Source organism: Ixodes scapularis, unplaced genomic scaffold (assembly GCF_016920785.2).
Source record: "Ixodes scapularis isolate PalLabHiFi unplaced genomic scaffold, ASM1692078v2 PGA_scaffold8__174_contigs__length_109621045, whole genome shotgun sequence".
Taxonomy (NCBI): Eukaryota; Metazoa; Arthropoda; class Arachnida; order Ixodida; family Ixodidae; genus Ixodes; species Ixodes scapularis.
In genome coordinates this window covers 98,742,528-98,769,652 of record NW_024609883.1, presented here as the reverse complement: position 1 = coordinate 98,769,652, position 27,125 = coordinate 98,742,528, and the positions used below count along the sequence as shown (strand labels likewise).

The window sequence follows — 27,125 nt, the reverse complement described above, 5'->3', positions numbered from 1 at the left end:
TATCGTTATAAGTGGATTGCACTGTATGACAACCTGTTAAGGTGTGTGGTTGGGAACAGACATTTGATTGAGCCCACACAACGTGACCGTCACGACAGAAAAGGTCGTCCTTATACGTGTGTTTACGACTCGTAAAACATCGTTACGTGGATCGGCGGGTGGGCGGGTGCACGCACCCAAGGCCGCGAGCCGCCATTGACGGTGTCCCTACCATTCGGCGCCGCCGTCCCTTCCTCACCGCGGGAGGGGGACGCGCACCGTCTGATGGACTCCCTCCGGGCCCATTGTTCGTGGCGGAGGCCGGGCTGGAACACCCCGCGCGACACCCACCGCGGCACCGCGACAAACAACAACAGCAAGCGCCACGACAATGGATCGCCGCGTCGCGCTGGGCTCCGGGCGCTTAGCGGCAGCACAATGCCACCTGTTGATTACCGACGTGTCACAAACAGGCTAGCGTCTTTGGTTGACGTGGGACGCTTTGCTTCCCCTCTTTCTTTTTGTCTTTGAGTTGCCCTTTCCTTGTCTTGTTGACGCTGAACTGCCCAGCCGTTGCGATCTGGTTCGTAGCCCCCTATCGTACGCGCATTCAGAAACGACTTTATACATGCTTAGGGTCAGGGACTGATTTAAAAGTGGGGAGGGGGCGCCCCCCCCCCCCTTCCGCCCCCCCCCCCCTTCCCCCAAAGGCCTTTAATAACGCTTGTTTTATAAAAAAAAAAAAAAAAGACATACATTAGTTTCCTGGAGTTTGATGTTTGCGGTTTAAACCGGTCAAAAACAGACAAACGCGTGCCAAACTCTTGCGACCGCTTTAAACTGGGTTCCTTATTAAAACGAGAGGATACACTGGCGCCATCTATTGGGTAGCAGTGTAAACGTGGCGGTCCCGCATATTTTCTATTTCTTTCGAGCATTATCCTTTCTTTCTTGGCTCGAAAAAACTTTTGTCAACTTTATAAACGAGCCTTTCTTATAGGTGTTACGCACATTTGACTTCGGAAATATCTCGAAACCTTCGCCCTTGTGAAAGGCAGTTCCAGGGTCACCGGATAGATGGCGCCAGTGTGGCAGTGTGTTCTCTCGTCCTAAGAAATTTTAAGAGGTTTTAACAAGTCTCGGTGTCTCTCAGTCGTACTCGGTTGCAAGAGTGTGAACGGGCCTTTAAGAGAGCTGTGTGAAACAGCTGATGGGTGTTTGGGGAGGGCGAAGTGGGTGGGGGTGTCGTTATTGGGTGGACCTTGTGACGTACTTCTTTATGGGACTGCCAGCTACCTTATAGGGATGGTCCTACGCGGAGTGCAAGTTCGTCTGCCTTTTTTGCAAGGGTTGCTGTTACTTAAGTACGCCGAGCTTTGATTGAAGGATAGTGGGTAGACCTCGAAGTAAAGGCCCGTTCACACTCTTGCGACCGAGTACGACTGAGAGAGACGAGATCTCTTACAACTTCTTAAATGTTTCTAGAATGAGGGAACACACTGATATTGTGGCGCCATCTATGCGGTGACCCTAGAACTGCATTTCGCAAAAGCGAAGGTTTTGCGGGATTTCCGATGTCAAATGTGCGTAATACCCATAGAAAGGCTCGTTTATAACATTGACAAACGTTTTTCGAGCCAAAAAAGAAAGGATATTGCGCGAGAAATAAAAAAAAAATATGCCGGACCGCCGAGTTTACACTGCTTCCCAATAGATGGCGCCAGTGTGTTCTCTGGTTTAAGAAGTTTTAAGGAACCCAGGTTTAAGAGGTCGCAAGCAGTCGCAAAAGTGTGAACGGGCCTTAAGCTGCCTTGAGGTCTACTCACTATCCTTCAATCAGAGCCAATAAGAGCTCGGCGTTCGGAGGTGTCATCACAACCCTTGCAAAAGAAGCAGACGAACTTGCTTTCCGCATACGTTCTGCATGGAAGGACTTAGCACGTGAACAGTTTTGTTGGAGGTTCAATGGTTTATTGACTTTAGTGATCAGGTTTCGTGTGCTATGTTTTGCATTGTTTTCATAATCCCAAATGTCCGATCGCTTCTCGATCTGTGGGGGCATTATCAAGGTTTGTGTCAGAGTTAATGACGAAACTCAAGCGTTGAGACCATGCACAGTTTCGTGACAACACGAAGTGTGCAGTCTTTCAATTCAAAACGTGATATATGTTCGTTCGTTTTTTCACCCGCATTTGATTGATTGCTTATATTTAGCTGTAATATACGGAACCTCGACATCTTTCCAGTTTCAACTGTAGGTGCACCGCCACTCGTGCGCTAGAGGATCATCGAGCGGCTGTTGGTGCGTTTTTGAAACTAAAACTTTGGCATACCGCATATAAAACTTCCGTATAGAGCGTTTTGGGAAAGAAAGAAAGAAATAAAAAGTAAAACGCAACTTTGTTACATATTTTCTTTTTTTTTTTCTTTTTAGGAGAGCCGGAAAAAGCAGCGAAACAAATCGTCGGGAATCTCAGTCCGACTCCCCAACCGTTTCGCTTCAGGTAATTATTCTGGCTTCACCCGCAAGCTGCAGTACCTCGGTCGCTGAGAGTTATCTCGATATGGTCGTGGTTGCCTTCTTTTCCTTTCTTTTCTTTTTTTATGGGGTCGTGGTTATCTTTTGGGTGGCGGCAGTCGGCATGTCAAAGATAGATAGGACCGCGCGCCGAGGATGCAAACGAAGGAGGCTTGCACGCGGAGTCGATCTGCGTATTGCCAGCGTCGCTGAAGTATCACGTTGCAAACATCTGCGCTAGATACCTCGCGAGGGAACACGCGTAAAAATAAAAAAAAAACTTGCCATATACACAATCTGCGTGCGCTATCTGCGCGAGCGCCGCATTAGTAAACAAACCCAGCTGTAGCAGGCTGATGGCAGGAGGGGTGGAGTCAAAGGGAGTGTGCAGTGTGCATGCGAGCTGATTTTGTATACAGGCACTGTAAGTCTAAAGCTTTAGGGTTTTTTTGTTATTTTACAATATATTACGTTTACAGTGTATGTAACAGGCCGATCCAGAGGAGCCACCCTACACGCTCATGACAGTCATTTTTTTGTGCGTCCCTACTAACACAGGTGCACCTAAAAACAAATGTGACGTTCGTGTTTAGACAGCCAAAGGTCGGTCTGCCTTTGAGTTATGGCAACACTGGCTTACACTGTAGATAAGAAATATAGCAGTGCAGTACTACGAGTGCCAGTCAGTGCAGTCTTTAACGCGCATCACGCGGTAGTTACTGCCACTAAATAAGCTACGCTTCCGAGTAACGACACTTGGCCATATTGTGGCTTAAAATAACGGTTGGCAGTTATCTGAAGCTTTATCTGAAATCACAGGAAACGCTTTTCCGTCCTCCACAAATGTTTAAACAGCTCGCGACAGAGCAAAGCGATATTACACGAGCTTCCCAACACCGAATCTAATGCTGAGGAAGTCGCACTTTTGAATCATGACGATCGGCAGCTGCGTCTGCTGCGCACTAGCACCAAAATGGCGGCGCCCACAGCAATGTCGGGGAATGGAGTGTCGATACCTCTGATCTCTACTATAGGGGGCTCGATGGTGCTTAGTTGCTCTCCGAGTCTGGCGCAAGTGAAGCCACCGGAAGTTCGATGCTTGTCCCGGAAGTTGGGCGTGCGCTGAGCGTCCTAGTGCATTCAGTCGACATTTCGGTCAATGCTTTTTTGCGTCTTTGATTGGGTTAAAATACCCCCGTTCTGGACTAAATCCCGAGAATGAGGCATTTGAACTTGGGACATATTCACACTCGATCAACTAAAATCTCAAAATGTTTACATTGAATGGCTTCTCATGATACTTCTCGGGTCTGCATGCGTTCTTACTTCGCAACAGACAGGCTCTCTTGAGGGAACAAGCGAAAATCCAGCGCCTTGGACACTTTTCGAACCAGCACTCGGAAGGGTTACAAAGCCTGCCAAGCGCTCACTTCCGGGACAAGCCGCTTACTTCCGGTTGCTTCACACCTGTTTGCTCAATGCGCCATCCAGTCCCCTCTAGTGGAGATCAGTGGCCGATACTCTAAGCGCAGCTCATTTTGTGGCTCTAGCGGTAGTGACACACTACCGCACGCCGGCACGAGGCTCATCCAGATTGAAACGGTCCAGGGTGGGATTGAACTCAGGATCTGCAAGTTCTACAGCAAAGCGATACAATCGGCCACCGATTGCACGTGAGCTCACGTATCCACGTATACGATGTTTAATGAGTTGAGTCTAACAGCCCCTCCAGAACCTCCTACGCGTGGTACGCACATTTATGATACAACACACACACACACACACACACACGCACACACACACGCACACGCACACGCACACGCACACGCACACGCACACGCACACGCACACACACACACACACACACACACACACACACACACACACACACACACACACACACACACACGCCTCGGAACACCTCGGAACACCTCGGAACACCCGCAGAAATGTTTAACGGGCCCGAGCCTGACAATTTTGGGTGAACCCTACAATCACCTAGATCGGGGGTCTCCCGGAAAATAAACGAGTAAATGCAAATAAGGAAACACCGAACAAATATCCTAGATAATCATTTAAGTTCAAAATTAAAACTTTGAGTAACTATAAACAAATAATCCAATCATGAATGCATATAGTTTATACTAGAATTTAATATTTAGCTAAGTATGACATTACGCAATGCCTGGGACCCAGAAAACTCATGAATCAAAGCGCCTAAGAACTTTGACATCCTCACAAAAGGCAGAAGCACAACACTAATGAGAGTGGTAGCACTCGTGCTGACAAATGTGCAATGTTACGACATCGGACATTAAGTACAATATACACGAGAACTCAAAGGAAGCGCAGCGTACGTATAGTTGTACAGATAAGGATGGGGTGGCTAAGAAGCTTTTGTAAGCTATGTGCGAAACAACATTTCTCAGCCAATCGGTGCTGCTCGTATCTATAGAGCGCACATGAGCTGAGCCCACGACTGGACTTCGCGTTTCTGTTTATTAAAAGTCGTTCTACGTTGGGCCGCTTTCACGTGAGAGCGTTTTTCCGTTGTCACGGACAACGTAGGGCGGGGCGTTAATTCCCGCTTCGTGATTGTTTCTTTGGTATTCTTATCAGCTTATGTCGTGTTCTGATTGGCTGGGAGGGCGATCGTAATTAACAAGCTCGAGGGTCTCCGCGCTCTGCTCTTCTCCAGTTAATTGTCCGCGACTGTGATAAGGTAGGGCACGGTGTTTCCCGCAGCCAATGCGAGCCTTCGGTGAGTTTAATCGTCACCGGTGTCATGGTGGCTCTGTCGCGCATGCGTATGAGAGAGATAGATGCACGCGGAAGAGTCAGTGAGGCTCATACGAAAGTGTTCCCTCTTCCATATATATATATTATAGACGCATCCTCGTGGACGTCACTCGCAAAGAGTAACCGATTACAATTACTCTCGCTTAAAAAAAAAGTATTCATGTAGATTACTTGATCACTCGAGACAAAAAGTAGTTGGCCTTTAATTGAAGAAAAAAAAATTAAACATTGTTTTTCGATTTCTTCGGAGTTTTAAAAGGACAGCTTTTTCTGCCGGTTTGAAAACGGGTCTTTCGTGCTATCCATTATTGGATTAGAATCATCGAAGTATGAATTACTCATTTTCTTAAGCCACCAATTTGGGTAAGCCACCCTCCCGTCTGAGGCTTAATGCTTTGGTAGGAAACTTGCGGCACAGAGGGCGCCATTAGAAAGAAGGGAGAGAAAACTAGTAACTGTTACAAGTAATTTTATTACTTCCAAAATACTATCCTGATTAATTTCTAATAAATACGATCAAACGACCTCAAAATTACTTATCTAATCGTATACGGGTAATTTGATTACTTGTTACGAGTATTGTATAGGTATATAATACGCAACACGTTTCTTCGCCGTACCAAAATAAAAATAAAAATATTGATAAAAATAAATGCGTCTTAATCCCATTCCTACGTATACAATCGGGAGTCAGCATGCAAATACGTGTTTTCAGCTGCGCTGTTTGCTAATTTTTGCTCAATTTACCGGGACGCAAGTGACGTCACCTGACGCTATCGCGGGGTGACCATGCTCCGCGTAAAAAAAAAAAAAAATTGAATTAAAAGAACAAAAAAAAAATAATAAACACTCTGGATGGGACACGCGTGTCATAAAAATTAACTTTACGCGAAAAAAACATTTAGTGCAATATTGACGGCGCGAGATTTATTTCAAATTTTTCGCGTCAAATCTTGACGTCACGGAATGGTCTCACACTCTTGCCACCTCAATCAACGTTAAGGCGAAGCCGATCCACTTCTCCTCCACGTGCCCGAAATGCCGAGAGAGAAAAATGGTGAAAAGGAAGTAAGCCCCCCCCCCCCCCCCCCCCCCCTCCTGCCGTCTAAATCGCCTATCGCGCTGTTGAAATTTGCTATACATTTTCCGCAATTCATTGATCCGCGTTTTGATCGTTAAAGTATTAAGCACATCCATGCTCGCTCCCTCGCAATAATACTCCTTGCGGGCCCTCGATTAAGATGAATGAATGAATGAATGAATGATTGAATGAATGAATGAATGATTGAATGAATGATTATGATGATGTACGAAGAACTACCCGTGAATCAGACGAACATTGGAGACGCGAAAATTGTTTTACGCTATTTTTCAGAAGCATATCGTACGTATTGACACTGACAGCTGCCACTTTCTTTCTAGACTTCACCTACCGGGCATTTTTAAAGGTAAAATGTATCGAAATTAGCTATAAGTGACTGAAATTTGTTGTTTTTAAAGTAACTAAAGCCCCCCCAAGCGACGCAGTGGAGCGTCAATAGCTGAAGTTTAGTTTTTTGTGTGTGTGCGTGTGTGGATGTGCGTGCGTGTTTGCGTGCTTGCGCGTGATAAATAAATAAATAAATATATATATATATATATATATATATATATATATATAGTTTTTGTTTTGTTTCAGAATTTTGATTTTTGTTTCATATTCGAGTGGTTCTTTGCACATGTGTTCTAGTTCAAACTTGGCGCCGAAAACACGGTGCGTACGTGCCGGCGGTGCTGCACAACCTACAAACAACAACAACAAGGGCAACTTTCTTTGTGACGGCGATTGGAGGGTCGTACACACCGAACGAAACAATGAAAAGGGGACGGCGAGAGTGTGTTGGCAACCCGGAAGACGCCGATCGGTCGAAGTGACGAGGTGCGTGACGACGATCTCGTCCACTGCGACGCCACTCCGCGTCGTTTCGTCCGACAATGGACCGCAGACGACGCTACGACCTATTACAGCCAATCCAAAATGGCTGGGGAGGATCACGTGACCCACGATAGGGCGCACGCAGTGTTGGAAGGAAGGACGCTACTCGTAAAACATGAACGCCGCTGTCACAATTGCTCACACATATCAGACAAAAAGAAACGTTGTTCGCGGCAGACAAGATCACTGAATCGTCTGCTTAGTTTGTGTATGACCACTGTGACAGGGACGCCGTACGATGGAGGAAAGACGCGTCAATGTCTGCAAACTTTTTTTTTTTTTTTTGTAGGGTATGTTTGCAGTGTGCCCGCAGCTTTAGATGTTTCAGCAACGTTCTAACGCGTACTCGCTCTATATAGAGTCCGAAATGACTACTGGGGAAGCTAATCTTGCTACTGTTTTACGATATTGTAGCTATCACACTGCGTTTCTCGTTCCTCTCTACTTTCGATTAAAATTAGTCGAGGTCCCGATGACGCGTGGACTACAATTAAAACGAATATTCGTCGAGGTCCTCGAGCTGTATTCTACGAACTCGAGGAACGCGAAATATCGCGAAAGGCTCCGTAAATGTTTCAGTTGCTCCCGAGGTTCGTGACCGCGCAGTTTATCGCTGCCAAACCTTGAAATCCAAAGTAACGCCAAAGTAACGTTCGTTGGTAATTTGGGAGTAACGGCGACGGCGTCTCGTTACATCTGGGGGGAACGGTAACGAATCCGAGCAACGCGTTAACGTTTTAACGAATTAACGAGCAACGTTATTTCGACACTTCACACGCGGGGTGTGCAGTCACGTGATATGTACACTGCGTTGGAAAAACGGGCAAAAAGATATAAAAAAGGCACCGCGAGAAGGGGCGTTTTGACGCGCGGGGTGTGCAGTCACGTGATATATACACTGCGCTGGATTGGCTGGGATGAGTCGTAGCCTCCGTTGCGGTCCATTGTCAGGTAAAACAAAAATTAAAAAAAAAAGATGGAGGACGCTTCTTTTTCTCCCCTCCACCTCCTCCTCCTCCTCCTCCACTCCCGGTGGAACTTTCCAGGGAGGAAAGACTGTGACCTCCCGAGGTGCTTTGTTTACACGCAAACAACAGGCGTTGACAACGACGCCTTCGCGTTGCACACTGACAGCTGTCACGCTCTCTCTCGTCGTACTCGACTCAGCGGGCACCACTCGAGCTCGAATATATGTATTCAGAGTCGTTAAGTTGCCGTAATTAATTGTCGTCTAAGAAAGCACACATGTTTGAAGCGGCACATTTAAACGTCAGTAACTGGGGCTGGAGTGTTATTTTTTTCTTTTAATATATAATTCCTAACTTAGTTTAGTGGCAGATACTTGTCCTAAATGCTCCTCAAATCCATCTTTTGTGAGTCCTCGTTCAGTGCTATTCTATGTTGTAAAACTTCTACCGAATCTTCTATTTTCTATTATTCTACATTATTGCGTTTATCTGTTGTTTTATTGCATTAAACTCCGTCACTCTTATCTAATGCTCTAACTGAGCCTTTGAGGCGGAAATAAACGAAAATAAATTAAAAATCCTGTTTGTACAAATACGCTGCTCACTCGGTTTGGTATGGACGTGAACGCGCCGTGTTTTCACTATAAATACTGCAGCGAGCAGTCGCGTGCTCGCGGTCGCGATCAAAACGCTCAACATCACGCGGAATTTGCAGAAGTTACCTTCTAGGGGTGACAGTAAATTCAATTAGATACATTTGTAAACATGTAAAGGCATTTGTATCCTTTAAAAAGGGTGGGGGGGGGGGGGTATGTTTATACAGCCTAGAACTTGGTCTGCCTCACAGGGGCGACGAGTCTCCCAGCTGTGGATGAGCAATTTAGCCAGTGCAGTACAACCGCTAGCCTGGGGTCTTTAACGTGCACCAGGCAGTAGTGATACACGACCGCACGCCGGTACGATGCTCATCCAGATCGAAAAGGGCAGGGTGGGAATTGAACCCAGGATCCCTGGTTTCTGCAGCGCGAGCTTTCGCTCCACGTGCTCCGAGCTGATGTGCGCCAGCTCACTCGGCCACCGATCCTTTTTGTTTTTTTTTCTTTATTGCCGGACTTTTTACATTGTCAAATAGAAAGGCAGATCGCTCAAAACATAGGAAAGGGGACTTGTATTATCCGAGGTGACTGGTGTCGGGGGCTAAAATTGTTTCATGGACAAAAGTGCCCCAATACGCGGAAGCCCTCAGGCTCGCACTTCTGTGATCTGTTGACTTCAACAAACAAAGATACACTTTTACGAAAATATTCCCGCGTCTCCCGCACATTATTGTCGGCGTCGTGTACAGCCATTCGGGACTTCCAAATACTGTGCAGACCCAACAGCATAACCAGGTCAAAGGGAAAACCTTGAGCATTGTTGTAAACCCGAGACTGAGGATACGGACAAGGAACAAACACAGAACGACACGGGCGTCCGTGTCGTTCTGTGTTTGTCCCTTGTCCGTATCCCCAGTCTCGGGTTTACAACAATGCTCAATTTACACCAGCTAGCCTGCACCCTCACCATTGCAGGAAAACCTTCCTCGTTTTAACATAAAGATAACTGATAACTATTTTTTTCAGTCTTGGTTTCGCGAAGCTTGATGGCGTGATTGAGGGATCGAAACCACCCGCCTTACGACAGTCGAGCGCGGCTCGTGGATTGGACGCGAGAAATGCGTGAGCACTCGACTCCGGCTCGTAACAATCGATTCCTCGGCGGACACTCGGGTATGGTGGTTCGTGACCAACCACTGCGGTGATGAAATAGAAGAACTCTAAAGGCCGGTTCAGACACTTGCGTTTGAGTGCGTTTGACTGCGTTGCGTCGAGAACCGAAAGCGAGTCGCCGGCACATCTGTGCTTCGTATGAAGCGTGGAATCCAATTCAAAGAATCATCTTAGCACGCGATATAAGTAGCAGGGATGTCCTGGTTTCTCGCTGCCGCAACGCACTCGAACGCAGTCAAGCGCAGTCAAACGCAACTGTCTGAACCAGGCTTAACAATGCCTGAAGCTGAAGCTCAGCAAGCGTTTTCTACTTTGCCGACCCCAGCGCGTTGATTAACGTTGGCAGCATATAGGATAGGCACCAGGCCACGTGGCCGCTTGTTCTAACTCCGAGGTTGAGGTGATGAACGATGCTCATATTTCTCGAATTTAGATTGCCATTGCCTAAAGTGAAAAACGAAGGCAAGTTTATTCAGTTATTAAGGTTAGGGCGTGGTTCTATGTAGTATTTAGCGAAAGTAGAAAGAATCGGTTCATGACCCATTTGACTGCAGACATTTGTGTCGGTTGCGTCCACAGCAACCGAAACGACTGCAGCAGTGAAGACACCGAGGCAACTGCGGCTCGGGATTATTTCACGAGGCTACTTCTTGCATTGTGCGTCACGTTGTGAGGGGGCGAACAGTTTTCCCTGTGACTCTTTATTCCCGGCACTGTTGGACAAAATACTTGATACAATTACTTAAGTTACCAAATTCCTGCTTCATAAAGTATTTAAAATACTAGTCAAGTTACTTTTACCGTAAAGTATGTTGAGTAGAGTACAAATACTTAGAAATGTAATTCAATGACTTTTGAAGATATTTCCGCATTGTGTGATTTGTATCGACGTTAGTGACAGTTGCGCAAATCTGGTTTACCAGAAAGGTTTGTTAGCACGCAACAGCACGAAACGGCAAAAAAAACAAAAAAAAAACAAGAAAACAACAACAACGTAGGATTATTTTATGCAGTCTTACTATAAGGAGCAGTATATCACCGACACATGTTACAAAAAGTTTCTGAAAGAAAAAGAAAACAAAGAAAAGAAAAAAAAAATGTCACTTTAGCTATAGTGACATGCTGAACATCTCGTCCTGCGGCGCACCTTAGAGGCATCGTTTAACTACAATTCATATTCCCTATATCGGGAATTCCCTACAAACGAACTTGGGACATGAATTTATTATCCATTATGAATGGACAACAAAGAGAGCCCACATAATATTCACGGCACTGGTCGCACCTTCTTCAAGTAAGTTGCATTCAGAAAGGCACTCAATGCTGGGGGACGCCTTGTTGGCATTTTGAGAGGTCATCCAGCTTGTAGTTCGTTTCCTGTCCCGTTTAATATTCACTTACGACAGTTTTTGCGAGAACAATAGGTGCCGAACTGACAACAAAAAGAAAAAAACAAACAAAAAAACTTTGATGTTTGGACGTAGCGGGGTCACATATAGAACAAGCAAAAATAAACTGTCTTCTTTTTGTGTCCACTTATCATTTTCTTCTATTTTTGTTGTTTTTGTTGTCCTTTTGACACTGAAGTCTGCATTGTGATCGTGGGTCGTTTCCTATTCTGCGTTGAGCCTCAGTGTGGCCATTTTTACTTCCGTAAAACCACCCCTTTTCTTTGAGGAGTTTTTGGGGGAAACTCTAGAAAACAGAAGGCGCCTTTGGGAATGCAGGGAGAAAACTTAATTGTACGAACTTTGCAGTGAAATATGAGTCACAATCAGCACAAAAGCGATGTTTTCGCGAGGTCGATCTAAGTCATCGTAGCTTGTCGGAGCTAGCAACAGTATTTGGTTGCTCGAAAGGTTGTTCATGGTTGCTCGTGCCACGCCCATGCCACTTCATACCGAAAAAAACTCGCAAAATGGCGCAATTAAAAAAGATGTATTTGAAATAATGAGTACAAGATACTTAGAAACGTAATTTAAATAGAGTGTCAAATACTCTCGATAAAAACTATTTTCAAGATACCAAGATAGTAAAAAAGTATTTGAAATACAGTATCTTGAGTAGAGCATTTGAGATAGGCACAAGTCTGATTGATTCCCGGTGTCGTTTTGGTCATTCTGAACGGAACTAGCGCACTGTCTGAATTAAGTTTGCTAAATCCTTTCTATATACCTAACGCCACCATCACATCCGATAAATAAAAAAAAAAAAAAAAAAAAAAACAATGTTTAGCGCGATACGCTACGCAGGCAAAGCTGGGACGGGACAGTGGGGAAGCCTCGAAAATGGCGCGGGGGCTCGATAGTCTGTGCTGCCGCCGAGAGATGGCGCTAGTATTGAATACGGTATCTTCGCGAGACTTTAGCATAGAGAACGGAAGGTATCCATTTCTTTTTGTAAGTGAAAAACGTTTCCAACATCCTCGAGACAGCATAATTTGCAGAAGAGAAGCGCCTTCGATCTCCACCCGACCGGCGCTGATAGAAGAAGAAAATCGATTGTCAGCCTTGCAGAAAATGGAGCCGATATACCGTGGCCGGAAGTACGATCCGCTGGAAGCAATTATGCTAGAGCCCCGTAACAATACACTCGCCGGTGCTCTTACCTGTATCCGCATTTCTCAATATTTGACCTCGGAAACGTATAATCGCTTGCCCCTGCAACTGCCTAGACATATAATAGGCGGATCTAGTTTCCTAAATTCATCGCGCTTTGCGTAACATGTTTTCAGTTTGGAGCTCGGTGCAGGAACAGCGGTCTATAGTTATGCAAGCAAGGACGGGCAAATCGTAAGCACTGACATTGGTGGCTCCGAGATAAAAAGGATGATGCTGGTGTTTTACGCAGATTAAATAAATAGAAAAAAAAAAATAGATACAAACCTTGCAAGTAATATGTTTTCTTTCATTTTTACGTACATCAAAGCGTCGCCAGCAATGTGGTTCCATCTGGATCAAGGATCTTCACCTCTATGCACTGCCGTTCCATAGCGGCCTAAACGCGTGGGACCTTTTCCTCTATGCTTTGTGCGTATGCGTCCACCGACCACGTGACGGCACTCCCACTGGGAACTTCTCGCGTGCCTGGCTCCGACGTTCTGATTGGCTGGCACACATCTAATGTGTTGTGTACAAAAGAGAGTGTGCAAACATTGTCCGAGGCGTGTAATTCTTCCTAGTATGACGGCTCTGAAAGATTGGTCCTTTAAAAAACTGTCCGCAGACGCGTTCCAAGCGTGTCTACGTACGAACCAGTTACGTCTGCAGCGAACGGCCTGTAAGAACCGTGTCCGTACCGTGGCGCCACCTCTCGCTTCCCTTTTCCTCACTGAGAGCGACGCTGCATTCCGTCGCGCATTCCTGGAGGTTCGCGCGGCGTTCGCTCTCGCATATCCATCCACCGGCGGCGACTTCATAAAAATAAAGTAATAAAAAGTGCAGTCCCGGAGAAAGCGGTACAAAATCACCTAGAGAGAGAGAAAGAAAAGAGAAAAGATAAAGGGGAATAAAAAAGAAAAAAAAAGGGGGAGGGAAGAGTCTACACCCTGCGGAGAAGTGATCGGCGGCAGTACTTGAACGCGCTCGGGGAAGGGGGGGTGCCGTCTCGGTCGGCGGCGGCAACGGGTTCTTGGGCGCGACCCCTGAGAGGCGGCCTTGGCGACCTCCGGAATCTGGGGCGGACGGCAAGGACGGCGCCTCCGGGCGGCACTGGACCGCTGCCAGCCGAGGGCAGCACCGGGAAAAGGGCGCGGGTTTTCCCCGGCCGCGGTCCGGGACCGTGCGCCGCCGCTCGTCGTGGAGGCCCGCCACCCGCCTTGACCGCTGGATAGGGGGCCAACACCACCTGATAGCAAAGCTGGCCTTTCGGCGTCTCCTTGGTAATATGCGCTATGCTTCGGAGGAACAAAACCTCGGACGTTGGATTGGATTGGTTACTCGAGGCTTCTTCCCCTTTGGAACGGGTGATGCACAGAGTTTGGAATTCTGGATCTAGCCAGAATTTGGCTGCTCTGCCACCATAGGCGTACCAACCGGGAGGGGGGGGGGGGGGCGCTGCCCCCTTCCTTTCCCAGTTCTCAGAGAGGGGGGGGGGGGCAATGCATGTGTTTAGCCCCCCCTATGAAACAGCTGCCACTGGGCAGGGCAAACACTGGCCGGCGGCGCCAAAAGGTTACCAAGGGCACCGCCCCCCGGCCCTTGGGGGGGGGGGGGGGGCTCTGGTTTGCGCCCCCCCCCCCTCAAAAACAAGTTCGCTCGTCTCTTTGGAGTTGGCCCTCCGCTTTCTGGTCTCCTGCCACCAGACCTCCAGTCGCCCCTGTCTTCGTTGCCTCCACCGTCGAGCGAATGTGAACCCTGCCGCCGCTCCTTGGGCTCGTTCGGTCTTCTTCACCGCCGCTCCGGAACCCCAGCGCGGCCGGCAAAGTCGTCGTCAGGGGGCTCCGGCGCGATGCGCTGGCATCTATGTAGTACCACGTGCTCCGCTGTCTCCTCCGCCAGTCCACAGAGAGAGAGCAGACCTTCTCCTGTCCGTCTGGAGCTTTGTCCGTGAAATTGCAGAAAAACGCCTTTTGCATACCCCAGAGATGTTAAAACAGAGCGCGAAGAAGCTAAGTCTACATCGCCCAGGCCCCCTGACACCGTAGCTAAAGCTCAGAAGTTCGGACTTTCGAATCGTGGAGATCGCCAAATGGGCCCACGCTCCATCGAGTACCAAAATGGCGGTGCCCGCAAGAACATGGGGGACGGAGTGCCGATACTTTTTAAAGGAAACTGAAACGTATCTGTATAGTTGAGTAGAAACACCTAAATCGTCTTCATTTGGCCTCAAATATCACGAATATCGAGATTTTTTTTTTTTTTCAATTTAGAACATAAAGGCCGCAGATTTTTTTTTTTTTTTCTTATGAGTATTGCCGAAGCCTTTTTTTTTCCCGGAGCACTGCGTCATAAAGGGAGTTTTCGGAATCTCCGCCGTCAGGCATCATCAGCGCCTATCAAAGCTATCCACGCGCGCTCTAAAACGAACGTGATGTCCCGATTCACGGGGTACAAACACTATAGAATTCACCTCTATACCTTCTTTTCTTCAAGAACCACTTCAGCTTCCATTTAAGTGTAGCTATCGAGTGGCTCTGGTGGAAATTAGACATCAGGGCAAGACAGTCCCTCTGTATACTTTGGGTAGAACGTCTACTCGCAACTCCAGCCCGCCGCTCGCCCTCTGGCGGACGAACGGAGAACTAGAGGAGAGGGGATGGCGGCGGAGACGGTAACAGACATTCTCGGCCTCGGTGCCGCTTTTATCCCGTGGTTCTGGTCGGCGTGTTCGTGCACCAAACAAATTTAACAAAAAAAAAAAAAAAAAAAAAAACGAGTGCGTTAAAATGTGAACTTTAGTTTTCCGCTTCGCAACCTTTAAAAATCAACATGTTAGGTTTCTTAACGCGCGTCTACTTATCCGTCATCTGTGATACATGATCTTGCCCTGTCCGCTTCGCGTATATATAGCGAAATAAATTAAGTTTAACGCACAGACTGACCAGCGTACCGGCGGGCAGGCGCAAAGAAAATCCCGGAGAACCTATCCCCGTTTCTCCCGCCATCTTGGAGCTACCGCCTCGCCAGCGGAGTTGCGAATAACAGATCCTCGAAAAATTTGTTAGACGATGAATTATGAACGCTGTGTGAAGCTATATGGCAAAAGCCGGAGTTTGCGACTTCTGCGGGTTAGGGGGTACTGCGAAATAATATTACTCGGATACAAAATAACACAAAAAGTAACGTCTGTTCTACGAAGTAACCATAACTTTTTTTTATATACATTTGCAGTGAGATACGAGGTTTGGTAACGTGTTCGTTTTGGTCGACCTTACATATAATGCTATTTTATTACTGGTTTCCGGTAAGACACATAAACGACGCGGTGACGATTGATTGAAATAAACAAAATCTGGGGCCAGGTTTCGGTTGTATTGGCCGGTGTTGTCCTCAGCCTTGGGACATAATAGGCCCTTTTTTTTTAAATTTTATTGAGCAGCATTGAGAAGGCGCTTCCGAGACTGTCTGTCTACCTTCGACATTAGAAAGCTCTGTCATAATAACAAATGTTTTACGTGTGCCACAGGGGATGGAGAGATGTAAAAATTGGCCAATTTCTATATTTCAAAATTTCAATAGGAGCGATCTCCTCCTCCCTTAGTTTGCAAGTTCCATCGCCAGATGGAGCGGCGGTTCGAGATTCAAGATCAACATCGCAAGCGCGCTGGCGAGCGCTGTGCCTTTCCTAATAATTCCCAAACTCAGCGGTAGCTCCGGACTGCTTTTTTTTCTTTTAACGATTTTATTACCGGTCGAGCTGTCGTCCACACGTGTAACCGAACAAAGTTCGTTGTACGCACGCCTGATATGTGAAAATTATGCTGGAGGAAAAAAAAAAATCATTCCGAGGAGCCCAACATTCCGGTTGTTTCGCGTCCTTGTTTGTTTCCCCAACCGACACGCGTGCACGGTGTGTATACGGCAGGTGAAACTGGCGCACTGCAGAAAGCGCAGCGGGCGGCGCGTTTGAGCTTTCAAGTTTATTGCGGCAGTGCGCCGATACAGACGAGCGATATATTACACAGTCTGTCGCCGGGACCCAGCAACCAGCGGAATTCGAATATTTCTTTGCGGGCGGTCGTGACCAGTCTTCGTCGGGGGGGATCACAGCGTTGTCCGCCGCGTAACCCTTTTATACCGCGGGAACCCGTTTTTGCCGTGGTGTATATGGTCTCGGAAAACGTAAGTTGCGAACAGGTTGCGAACAGGCCACGGGTACCGATACCAAGATGGCGCCTGTCAGGCGCCAATGGCAGATCAAAAGCTTGAAGTCGTTGCATATAAAGTCCCTAGATAAGAGCTTCCTAAGAGTCGCGACATTCTTTGAAGCGCCGCGACTGCGTGACGGTGCGGGTTTTATATAGGGAGCGAATGGCGGCGCACAGCAGAGGTTTGAAGTGGATGCCGCCATTTTGTTCCAGCGGAATGTGCTTTGTCATTTGGGTTGGTTGTCGTTACTTGGAAAAGAAGTACCAAGGGACTTTGGTTGCATTCTGAAAGCGACACCGTCGAAGTTGTCAGCGTGACACTGCTCGTATAGTTCCGTCGATGAAAGCAGAACAGACGAATCGGACCGAGCGTTCGACGCAGTGCGTAACGTCGCCGTGACTTTCTTGAACCGGAGGCAGGGTGCGTTGCTCGAGACGGGGCGTCGTGCCCATGTTCAACCGCAGATATTTCGGCGAATAGTTCTTCAAAAGACCAACAATTCATATGTATCTCGTGGTATTATACAGTGACATATAGGTGACAAAGTTATATGTTTTCGTTTAGTATATGTGCACCATTCCGATGTTTACACATCCACTGCCCAGCTCGCGTATGTTCGTTGCTTGGGAAAGTGAGCGTCTCTCTCTTTTTTTTTTATGTAGCGTGAGCTACACTGGCCGAGGTTAAGCAGTTTCGCGTGGCTCGCATGATGAGCCGTGCTCCGTGCTGCGCATGCGCGAGGAGCAGTGACGTCACATGGCGCACAGCTGGCGCGCCGGAGCCACCGCCGCCGCCGCGCGCGCCTCGCCGGTCTGCGCGTTCCAGAGCAGTGACGTCATAGCCGCCGTAGACGCACTGGCGCCGCCGCGTGTCCAGCTGTGCACCTCCGTTGCGCAGTAGCCAAGTCTAACGCTGCACCGGAGTCGCTTGATAGCGCCTCTCATTTTGTGCGCATAAGCTCACGCTACGTATATCCTGGCATAGCCGAGCTAAGCGACCGCAATTTTTTTTTTTTCATCGTCTATTTACGTTGTTGGAATAAAATTCGATTTCGCTTCGCGTTCGCGGCATTGCGCGGTGTACGTAAGAATGTCACTTATCACGCGCACGCGTATCAACGCTTCACGAGCTGTTTCTGGATTCTGAACATTTATTTTAGTATCGTGCCTTATCCGTGTATACGTCAATGATTTGCATTGGGCCCTATCGCTGTACACTAGAAAAACAGAAAAAAAAAACAATTTTGATTGGTTACTTAGATCCACCGCTTCGCTCCACAGGCCTGTATTCACGCAAACGACTCCGTTTGGCACGCGCAGTTATTTTAATTGTTCCGGCAAATAAGAGCTGTGGAGCTCTATTGTTACCTAATCCACCACTCGCGTTCGCATAATTGCGTGTGTCCTTCGTTCTCTTCTTTTCTTCCAGCTTCTTTTTCTCGGTGCACCTTAATGTTTCGCGCACATTTGGAAAGCGTCCACCCATACCTACTGCATATTCCTTTTTTCTGAAAGGAGGGGGGGGGGGGGGGGGGGGCACACACCCATGCGTGAGACACGGCGGTAATCATTTGTGTGGTCACAACGCCATTTCAGACAGTGCTTGTGTATGTGTGTGCGTGTGTTATTGCGGCAGAAAAAAGAATGCGTGGCCGACCTTCACTATCTGCTGCTAGATCAACGACGGCGGCGTCCGAGCAATACGAATTACGGTCGTGGACAATGTGAGCAATACACCGGGCGTTAGATTCATCGCGCTCTTCGCTGCACTTTGGTACCATCAATTGCTTTGGTCCGTCCGTGAAAAAGTAGCACCTAGTTCCCTCGCGACCTGTTTTAACGCGATGGGGGTAAGAATCTTGTGTCGCAGGAAAAGCCGGCGTGACGAAAAAATCCTGATTGGTCGATAGGGTCATGACGTCACAGCCACATGACCAGGCGCGGGAGTTTCGAACAACCCACGACGCTCACATGATCCGTGAAGACACGCGTGGAATAAAGGTAATTAAAACGTGACATGTAATGCGAATTAAAGGTCGCCGCGCATGTCTCTCTCTACTTTCTCTACTTAATTTGCCTTAAAGAAGTTTAGGCGGTATTCGAACCCTCGACCCTTCGGTTGTGAGATTGACATGCTACTGACTAGGCCACACAAGGCACGCTTGTCTGGTTCCACTTTTAAAGCCGAAGCTTAAGCTCCTTCCAAGTTTTCTTATGACTGTCCCAGTTACCGAGAGCTGTAGGAACGATGGGCGTGGCTTAATGCCTTCGAGCTTCGTGATGAAAATTAAAAAACTTGTCGAAAAAAGTGTTTACCCAATATTTGAGTTACTAGTTCAGCGATGTTCGTTGGTGTCTTTTTAGCAAATTTTCAGGCATAGAGCGCGTGCTGGAGGGAACACTTCTGCCAGTGTTATTTTTATTTTTATTTTTTGTGGGGGGCTGGGGGTGGGTTGCATGAATTTTAAACAGGCGACTAAGGTAAGACGGATTTTAAATACTGAAGAAAAAAAAAAGATTAAACCCTTAACAGTTGCTAAATACGAACGTGCCCTGTCCGAAGATTTCTTCGTATCAATTTTTGCAAGATTATGTCGCGACATTCCTTCCAAGCTTGTTCAGAAGTGTCTTTTCTTTTCTTTCTTTTTTGCATATTTTAGTTTGCCAGAGAGGACGCCGTCGAGGCGGCCTTCACACGGTCACGTGGTTCCCGTTCGAACGTCCTCCAGCCGACCTCCCTTTTTGTTTAATCATTTTTTTCCTCGGTTCTCTCTCTCTCCCCGGGCCACGGTGTAATCTCCTGATCTGGTCTTGACTCTTTACCATGCGCTATGTATAGCCCTCTTTCATTAGGCATTCTCGACGTACTACTTTGTCTGGCATTGGATTTGCCTTCTGCTCACTTTCTGCAAGCTGCCACGTACACGCGTAACTGGCTGCTTGCCTTTCATATTATAGCACTGCTCTTTCACCGCCTTATTTTAATTCTTTTTTTTTTTTTATGCAGTTAGAAACCGGAGGTAATCAGACTCGGTGGAGTGTCACTATGGAATCCCGGACAACTTCTCACCCGACAAAAGCCCCCCTCCCGGACACAAGGTCACCGGACATAAGCTTCCGGATTTTCTCATAAACCCGGACACAAGCGCACGTGCTATCTCGTCCACCTGTTCCTTTCTTTTAATTTGTTGACTTTCGTCTGATTTTGTCTCATTAGTCTGCTTCGTTTGATTTGTCTGCTTTCGTCAGATTCGTCTGCTTTCTTCTGATTTCCTCTCATTTGCCTACTTCGACTGCTTTCTTCTGTCTTGTTTCGTCCGATTCATCGGATTTTTCTTTCTTTTTTTTTTTCTGATTTCGTCTTACTCGCTGGCTTTGTCTGCGTTCTTCTGATTTCTGCTTCGCCTGATTTATCCGCTTTGTCTAATTTTTTTCTTGATTGACCTTCTTCTGCTACTCTCCTTTTATTTGATTTTGTCTCATTTCGCCTTATTCTTCTGCTTCTCTTCATTTGTCTGATGGGATTGCCTTCTTGTGATTCGTCCGGCTTCGTCTAAATTGTCTGCTTCTTCCGGTTTTTTTTTTTTTTTTAGTCGTTATTATTTTTTTTATTTTTTATTTTTGCTTGTTTCCGTTTTGTGTACTGTCGTCTGATTTATCTTTGTCTTATTTCAACTGATTCGTTTTATATACGTTCTATCGTCTGATTCGTCTTCGTTCGTCCGATTAATCTGCTTTTTTCTCCTTTCCTCTGATTTTTCTGTTTTTGTCCGATTTTTCTGCTTCGTCCGATTTGTTTGGACCGTCTGATTGACCACCTTCCGTCTGATTTATCTGCATTCGTTCGATGCATCTGCTTTCGTTCAATTTTTCCGCTATCGTCTAATTCACCTGGTTTCTCTAATTTCGTCTTATTCACCCGCTTTGTCCGCTTTACTTCTGTTTTTGTTCGATTCATCTTCGTGTGATTTAGCCTAACTATCCTCTCCAATCTCTTTTTTTTTTTTTACTTTAATTTTTGCGGGAGTTTTTATTGGTAAGCTTTAAAGAATTCTTCATGCCAGTTCGTTGCGGAAAAGCGCACCAACACATATTCGGCGAACCGACCGACTAATAAATTCATGAGGTCCGCGCGAGTCTGTATTATCCGGGATGAGGACGTGGCTGCAGCCAACATCCAACTGTATACTGTGTTCATCCCCAAGCTGACACTGCTACGTACACCCGCCGGCAATATGAAGGTGAACACCTTACCTGGTTTCTTGCCTGTTTTACGGCTCCCTAAAGCTATATTAACTCTCTCAACGTCTCAAATGGTACGTGGCTTGGGGGTCTAAACTTTGCGTTCTAGCCCTCTCCTGGAACAGAGCTTGTTCCAAAACTTGTAGGAGCGTCAAAAATAAGAAGAGGGCTGTTCACCTTCATATCGCTCACGGGTGTACCACGCTTAAACCCTCCCGAGGAGGCCACGTGACCCCAGTCTCGCACACGTTGCTCGAAAAGAGTGAACGATTACGAGTACAATTACTCTTGGTTAAAACAGAATATTCGATTAGATCACTTGAAGAAAAAAATGATTGGCCGTTATTTTAGAAAGTAATTAACCATTACTTTTCCGATTACTTGAGATTTTCAAAACGACATATTTTTATGTCGGTTTGAAAACAGGTATCTCGTACTGTCCATTATTAGATTTAAAAAAAAAAATAAAGATTACTTCTTTAATTTTACTATAACTTTGGTAAACCATTCGGCCATTGGATTATCTTCGATGACCCGTAGCGGTTATTGGAGTGGCTTAGATGACCCGTAGCGGCTATTGGACTGGCTTAGATGACCCGTAGTGGCTATTGGATTGGCTTTTCAATGACTTGTAGGAGCCACTGCTTGAAACGAAGTACGACGCTGTGGTTCCGCGAAGAATCTTAACGAGGGCAGCCGGGAGCGGACCACCGCATCATATTCGCTACGGAGAGCGGCAGTCGTTACTCAATATCGCCGACTGATCGAGATTGTCGATAGCATGTGCACCCGGAACCTATAGGTTAGCCCGAAGAAAGCACTCTGGAAAGATGACTTAAACAATCGTATACTAAAAGCTTTAAAGAAAGAATTGAAAAGAAATGTCGTTTTTGCGACATACGTACCCTTTCGCCAGATAAGAGGTGCCGACATCGCAAGCCGGACAGCGTGCGCGAATTTACAATTTACAATTGGCGCGAATTTACAATCCGTTTTCGCGAAAATAATGGGGTGTCGTGTGTACGCGAACGTAGGCCGGGTTAATTCGATTGCGAGAAGTTTTTAACATTTATTTTGAGGAAGTAGCTTAATTTATACTTCTGATTCTGTGCCGTGTGTAGCCTAAACCGGGTGTTTCTTCTGCGATGACTTTCAAACGTCCCTGGTATTAAAATGTAAAAAAAACAAGAAAAAAAAAAAAAACATTCGCGAACAGGCTGACAGCCACGGCAAACGACAGGAATAAAGAAAAATGAGAGAGAGAGAGAGAGAGAGAGAGAGAGAGAGAGAAGTAATAATTAGCTACATATATAGCTCAAATTTTGTAATAAAATAAAATTTCGAGAACCCCTATATCAGTCAATTTTAGGACGACCTGAAGAACGCAAAGCCGGCGACGCGAAAACCCGAATTATAAAAATGTCAACCGCGTTCTGGCATCGCTTGCTCCCATTGGTATTCGTTTTAGATGAGACTCGCGTTCGTTGGGAGATCCAGGCTCTGAGGAATAAGCGTGGAAGGAAAATTTAAATGATTCAATTTTATTTTCAAGGGCTCGGTATTCAACGAACGCGACACCGGAATAGATTAAACAAAACGGCTTTAACTTTCCATGCGAATTAAATCGACCCTTTTCCTGGAACAGTGTCTTCCAGGCTTCGTGGAGCCACTAATAAGCTACGCTTCAGTCTCGGAGTAACGACGTATTCAGTCACCTCAAGTGCTGAATGAAGGTCATGGTTGCCGGGTGTCTGGTGCTTTGTCTGGAACTGCGTGTAAACGGTTTTCCATCCCTCGGAAATGTTAAAACTGTCCGCGATAGGGAGGAGCGACATCTTCCGAGCTTCCTGTCGCGAATCGGAAGCCGAGAAAGTCGTGTTTTCGAACTCTCCTATCGCCAGTTTCTCTCGGTCTGTACTGTGCACCAAAATGGCGACGTCCACGAGAAACTCGGGGGATTGGGAGTGCCGGTACTGTAAGCGTATAAGCTCTAGCTTCACCTCTGCACTACCAGCAACAGAGAGGCATCTCTATGTAACTTATACGAGTTAAACTAATGACGTTAAAATTTCTACTCCGAAGGAGGTATAAAGCCGCCGGCGCACTGCTGATTCCTCGTAAGTAGGGTTCTGTGTTTTCAAATAAATCTGAAAACAACAGAAATCGGAAAAACACTTGCATTTTTTTTTTGTCCATTCTGACTTACCAAAAGAAGAAAAAGAATACTCAGAAACTCGATATCACAACGACCAAATAAATAAAAGAGCAAAAAAAAAAAGAGTATGTTTTACACAATTAAACTTTACAAGACCATATATGATCTGTGGTCCTGGGAAGAGGCCACCTCTGGTTCTTTAAAATCTCCAACTATTGAAATTAAACTGTAAAAAAAGAGAAACAAAGTAAAATAAGATTTTGAATAAAAAGAAAATTGGGAATGTAGCAAAAATAAATTCCGGTAAACCGTGACTTTTCAGCAAAACATAAAATAAAACATAAACGAAAAAAAAAAACACCCTCCGAATTTTGCCAGAAATATATAAACTCCGAAAACACGGAATTCTAATCGTAAGACACGGCTGCGGTTCGCTGCGGACACGACGACTGAATAATCTGTGGACAGTCCTCAAGCACTGGGTTCGAAGCAGGTTCTGCTCGATGCGTGTGTGTGTGGCCTCCAAAAATGTCTGCAGACGGTTTTCGTACGACCAATTGTGACAGGACTGTCGTGCAACAAAGAAACACGCCTCACAACCAGTGTGTGCAGACTGTCTCTCGTACAACGTATAAAGCCCCGATCACACTGCTCACAGATCATACAAAGCACAGTGTGCAGACACGAGTTCGAATGCCGCCTGCCAACTTTTCTTCTCGAACTCGTTGCCACGCGGCATTCGAAGCACGGATCTCGCGGTGACTCGCATTCGAATCTGTACGCAGACTGTACCTTTCGTACGATGTTTGTAAGCAAGTGTGACCCCGGCTTTAGTCGCACAAAGAAACTGTCTGCAGAGCGTGGCATTTTGTATGATGTGTGAGCGCAGTGGTGGCCGGGGCCTGGGGATGGCGCCGCAGAGTGGCCCGGTAAGGACACCGAGTGCCGCTACGTTGAAGTAGCCCATATCGAATACGTGACTTGATGATCTGTTCGATGTACACCTCGGCGGTCGTATGATTTGCGAAGTTCGCTACAGTGTTGCCTCGTATATTGCCTCTTAATTGACCGTCCTCCGAGCGAGTCCGCTCTTGATCTTAGCTCGGTTTCGCGAGCCACCTCGAGATAACGGAGATTGAGCATATGCATCCGTCTTCAAGTTGACGCGAAAAAGAAACGCTCAAAAAGAAATAATCGCGACTAAAAAAAAATAAGAAAAAATTGGAGAGTTTGATAGCACGTCTTCTGTTGCTACCTCGTCTTGTCTAACACGTCCATCTAATAGCACGTCTCGAGCATAACTTTGCAAATGAATTTATGTTTCTTTTTTTTTTCTGCTTTTGAGGTTTTACGACATCTACCGGATCCAATAGATAGCCTGAAACGTATACCGAACAAAAAATAGAATAAAATTAGATGTGAGAACGTTTAGACAGCGGGCGTGACCTTGGTAGCTGCGCGTGCATGGCAACACTGTTAATTTAGACAGTCTACTAGCCACGGAGCTTGAGGGAGACAGAAAGAAGACTGCAAAAGAGACTACCCGATGAATGCGACGAAAGCTGAGAAGGCAGATGATGGAGTGAAGGGACGCGAGCCACTCGCAGTAAGCAGAAAGAAACGCACAGTGACTTGTTGTCCTGGGACATAAATGGAACGCTTCGAAGTATAGCGCCGCTTCGTTTCTGCCAGTAGCTGAAGATATATCTGAATTCACGGGAAACGCTTTTCCATCCCCCAGAAGCGTTGAAACAGTCCGGGACAGAGCGAAGCAATGGAGTTCGAGCTTCCCGACCCCATAGCAGAAAAGAGTTAAAGCGTCTATTTCAGTGAAGAAAAAAAAAAAAAAAGAAGTTTTCAGTAAGAAAGGGGATATGGTTTTCGTTCTTTCTGACGAGGCATTTTCACTGTAATAAATGCTACAGTGCCATTTCTTGTTTTGAAGATACTAGGCTTAGGCGGACGTCCGCTTATAGAGAAATTTCGTTTTTCTCAATTACCTTTCGATCCGGGCAACATCATCACAAACTTTCGCGTTCTGCCCCCACCGCTACAGCGTCACATTCTCGCGGAGCTTGAGCTTTCTGCGATACGTGGTTTATTTATCCAGGCGTAATGTACTTGAAGTGAAGTACTATAAATAAAATGTACTGTCAAAATGAAGTGCGAGTACTTTTTAACACGGTATTTTATAATGCCCATTCATTCTCCCCCCCCCCCCCCCTTTTTTTTTTTCCTTCCTTTTACTGATTTGCATTGCCGCGGGTGTAATCTAGGGTACATCTGTTATTTTTGGAAATTGCAGCGAATGTTGGTTAAAGTCAAGTGGCCACAGTGTAGTTGCTTACTTTCGCTGACGAACTCTTTAACAGAATGCACTTATAAGGCACTTATTGTGTCGGTCTTATAGCCGTCATTACTTCACTCAGAGAAATGACCATATGATGTCTCGAAAGACGGTAACGCGTTTTCACGGAACAATACGGCTTCCTTATTATTATTATTATTTGGGAATTGTGTTTTTACATTCGGAGTTGTACTTTTCCCGGGAAGTAGAAGAAAAAATACTTTAAGTAGAGTACAACTACATACTTAGAGAATGTACTTCGAGTAAAGTACAAGTCTAAACCTACTTCCAACACTGCCTTCCGCACGTTAAAGTCCACCTTATATATACATGGCCACTGTCCGTCACCTTGGCAACCAAACGTCTCCTGATTGGACGCATACGCGAACGCAGCGTCTGAAGCCATGGCATCAGACGACGCCATCAACGCCATTTTGCAAATACCGTCTGCTAAAGTCAATGCGGCAACGCTGACCGAAGCCGAATGCGCCGGTGCGAGGTGTCGACGCTGAGAATGGAAAGGGGCCAGCTGGCGGAACCCTTGGCGGTGGCGACAAGGTTTGATGCAAGTTCGGGCCCGAGATCATAGTTTTAGCGTATACCGTTGCCGTACTACCGCTGCTACCACGACGTCACGCCGTGACTTCGAAGTATACTCTTCAGCGCACGCCAGGGGCCGTACCGTCTTTTACAGAGCGGTAATCGCTCTGTTAAAGACCGTGTTTCCCCCTTCGCTAAGCCCCTCCGCTACCCGGAACTCTACAGCCATGGCCATCGGCGCGCAGGCGCAGTAACGGTTTCTTCGTAGCGGAGGGCTAGCGGAGGGGAAACCCGGTCTACTAAAACTTCCTAATAGGGAGTTTTAGTAGACCGTGTTTCCTCCTCCGCTAAGCCCCTCCGCTACCCGGAACTCTGTAGCAGAGGCCATCGGCACGCAGGCGCTGTGGCGGTTTCTTCGTTGCGGAGAATTAGCGGAGAGGGAAACACGGTATACTAAAACTCCCTAATAGGGAGTTTTAGTAGACCGGGTTTTCTCCTCCGCTAAGCCCCTCCGCTACCCGGAACTCTGTAGCAGAGGCCATCGGCACGCAGGCGCAGTGGCGATTTCTTCGTTGCGGAGAATTAGCGGAGAGGGAAACACGGTCTACTAAAACTTCCTATTTTCTCCAAGCGAGTGGTGGTCGCACGTAGCGTGGTCTGTTTTGAAGCCATCGTGCCGTATCGGATGTGCAAAAACGATTCCCTAAAACTCTCAGTTAAGTCCGACCCGATACGATTCGATGGAGCCAATCAACCATTGCCAAAAGCGCATGGTCACGACGCTCGCCCCCTTTGTGCGTTCGCTACACCCGCCTTGAACCAATCGCACGCAGAAAAAAAATCTACCGCAGGATTTTGGGACAGGGGTGATTGGTTTGGCTGGGCACAGCGAACAAACGCACAAAGGCGACGATCGCAGTGACAATGCACTTTTGGTGCTGCTTGATTGGCGGCTAGTTTAGTGATCTCTTATACGGCAAGAGAAATCACACTGCCGCCATTATCAGTAGCTGTGAAACACTCCC

The 27,125-nt window shown here is 46.7% G+C and overlaps 1 protein-coding gene across 2 annotated transcripts in view; it reads left to right on the top strand.

The window, feature by feature from the left end:
- The window catches only part of LOC115324686, a 215,810-nt gene that overhangs the window by 48,486 nt on the left and 140,199 nt on the right, over nucleotides 1–27,125 (top strand). For both annotated transcript variants that reach the window (XM_040215963.2, XM_040215962.3), the window contains exon 2: nucleotides 2,414–2,483. In XM_040215963.2, the coding sequence (XP_040071897.1) occupies nucleotides 2,414–2,483 (70 nt within the window). The remainder of the gene's footprint in view (nucleotides 1–2,413; nucleotides 2,484–27,125) is intronic.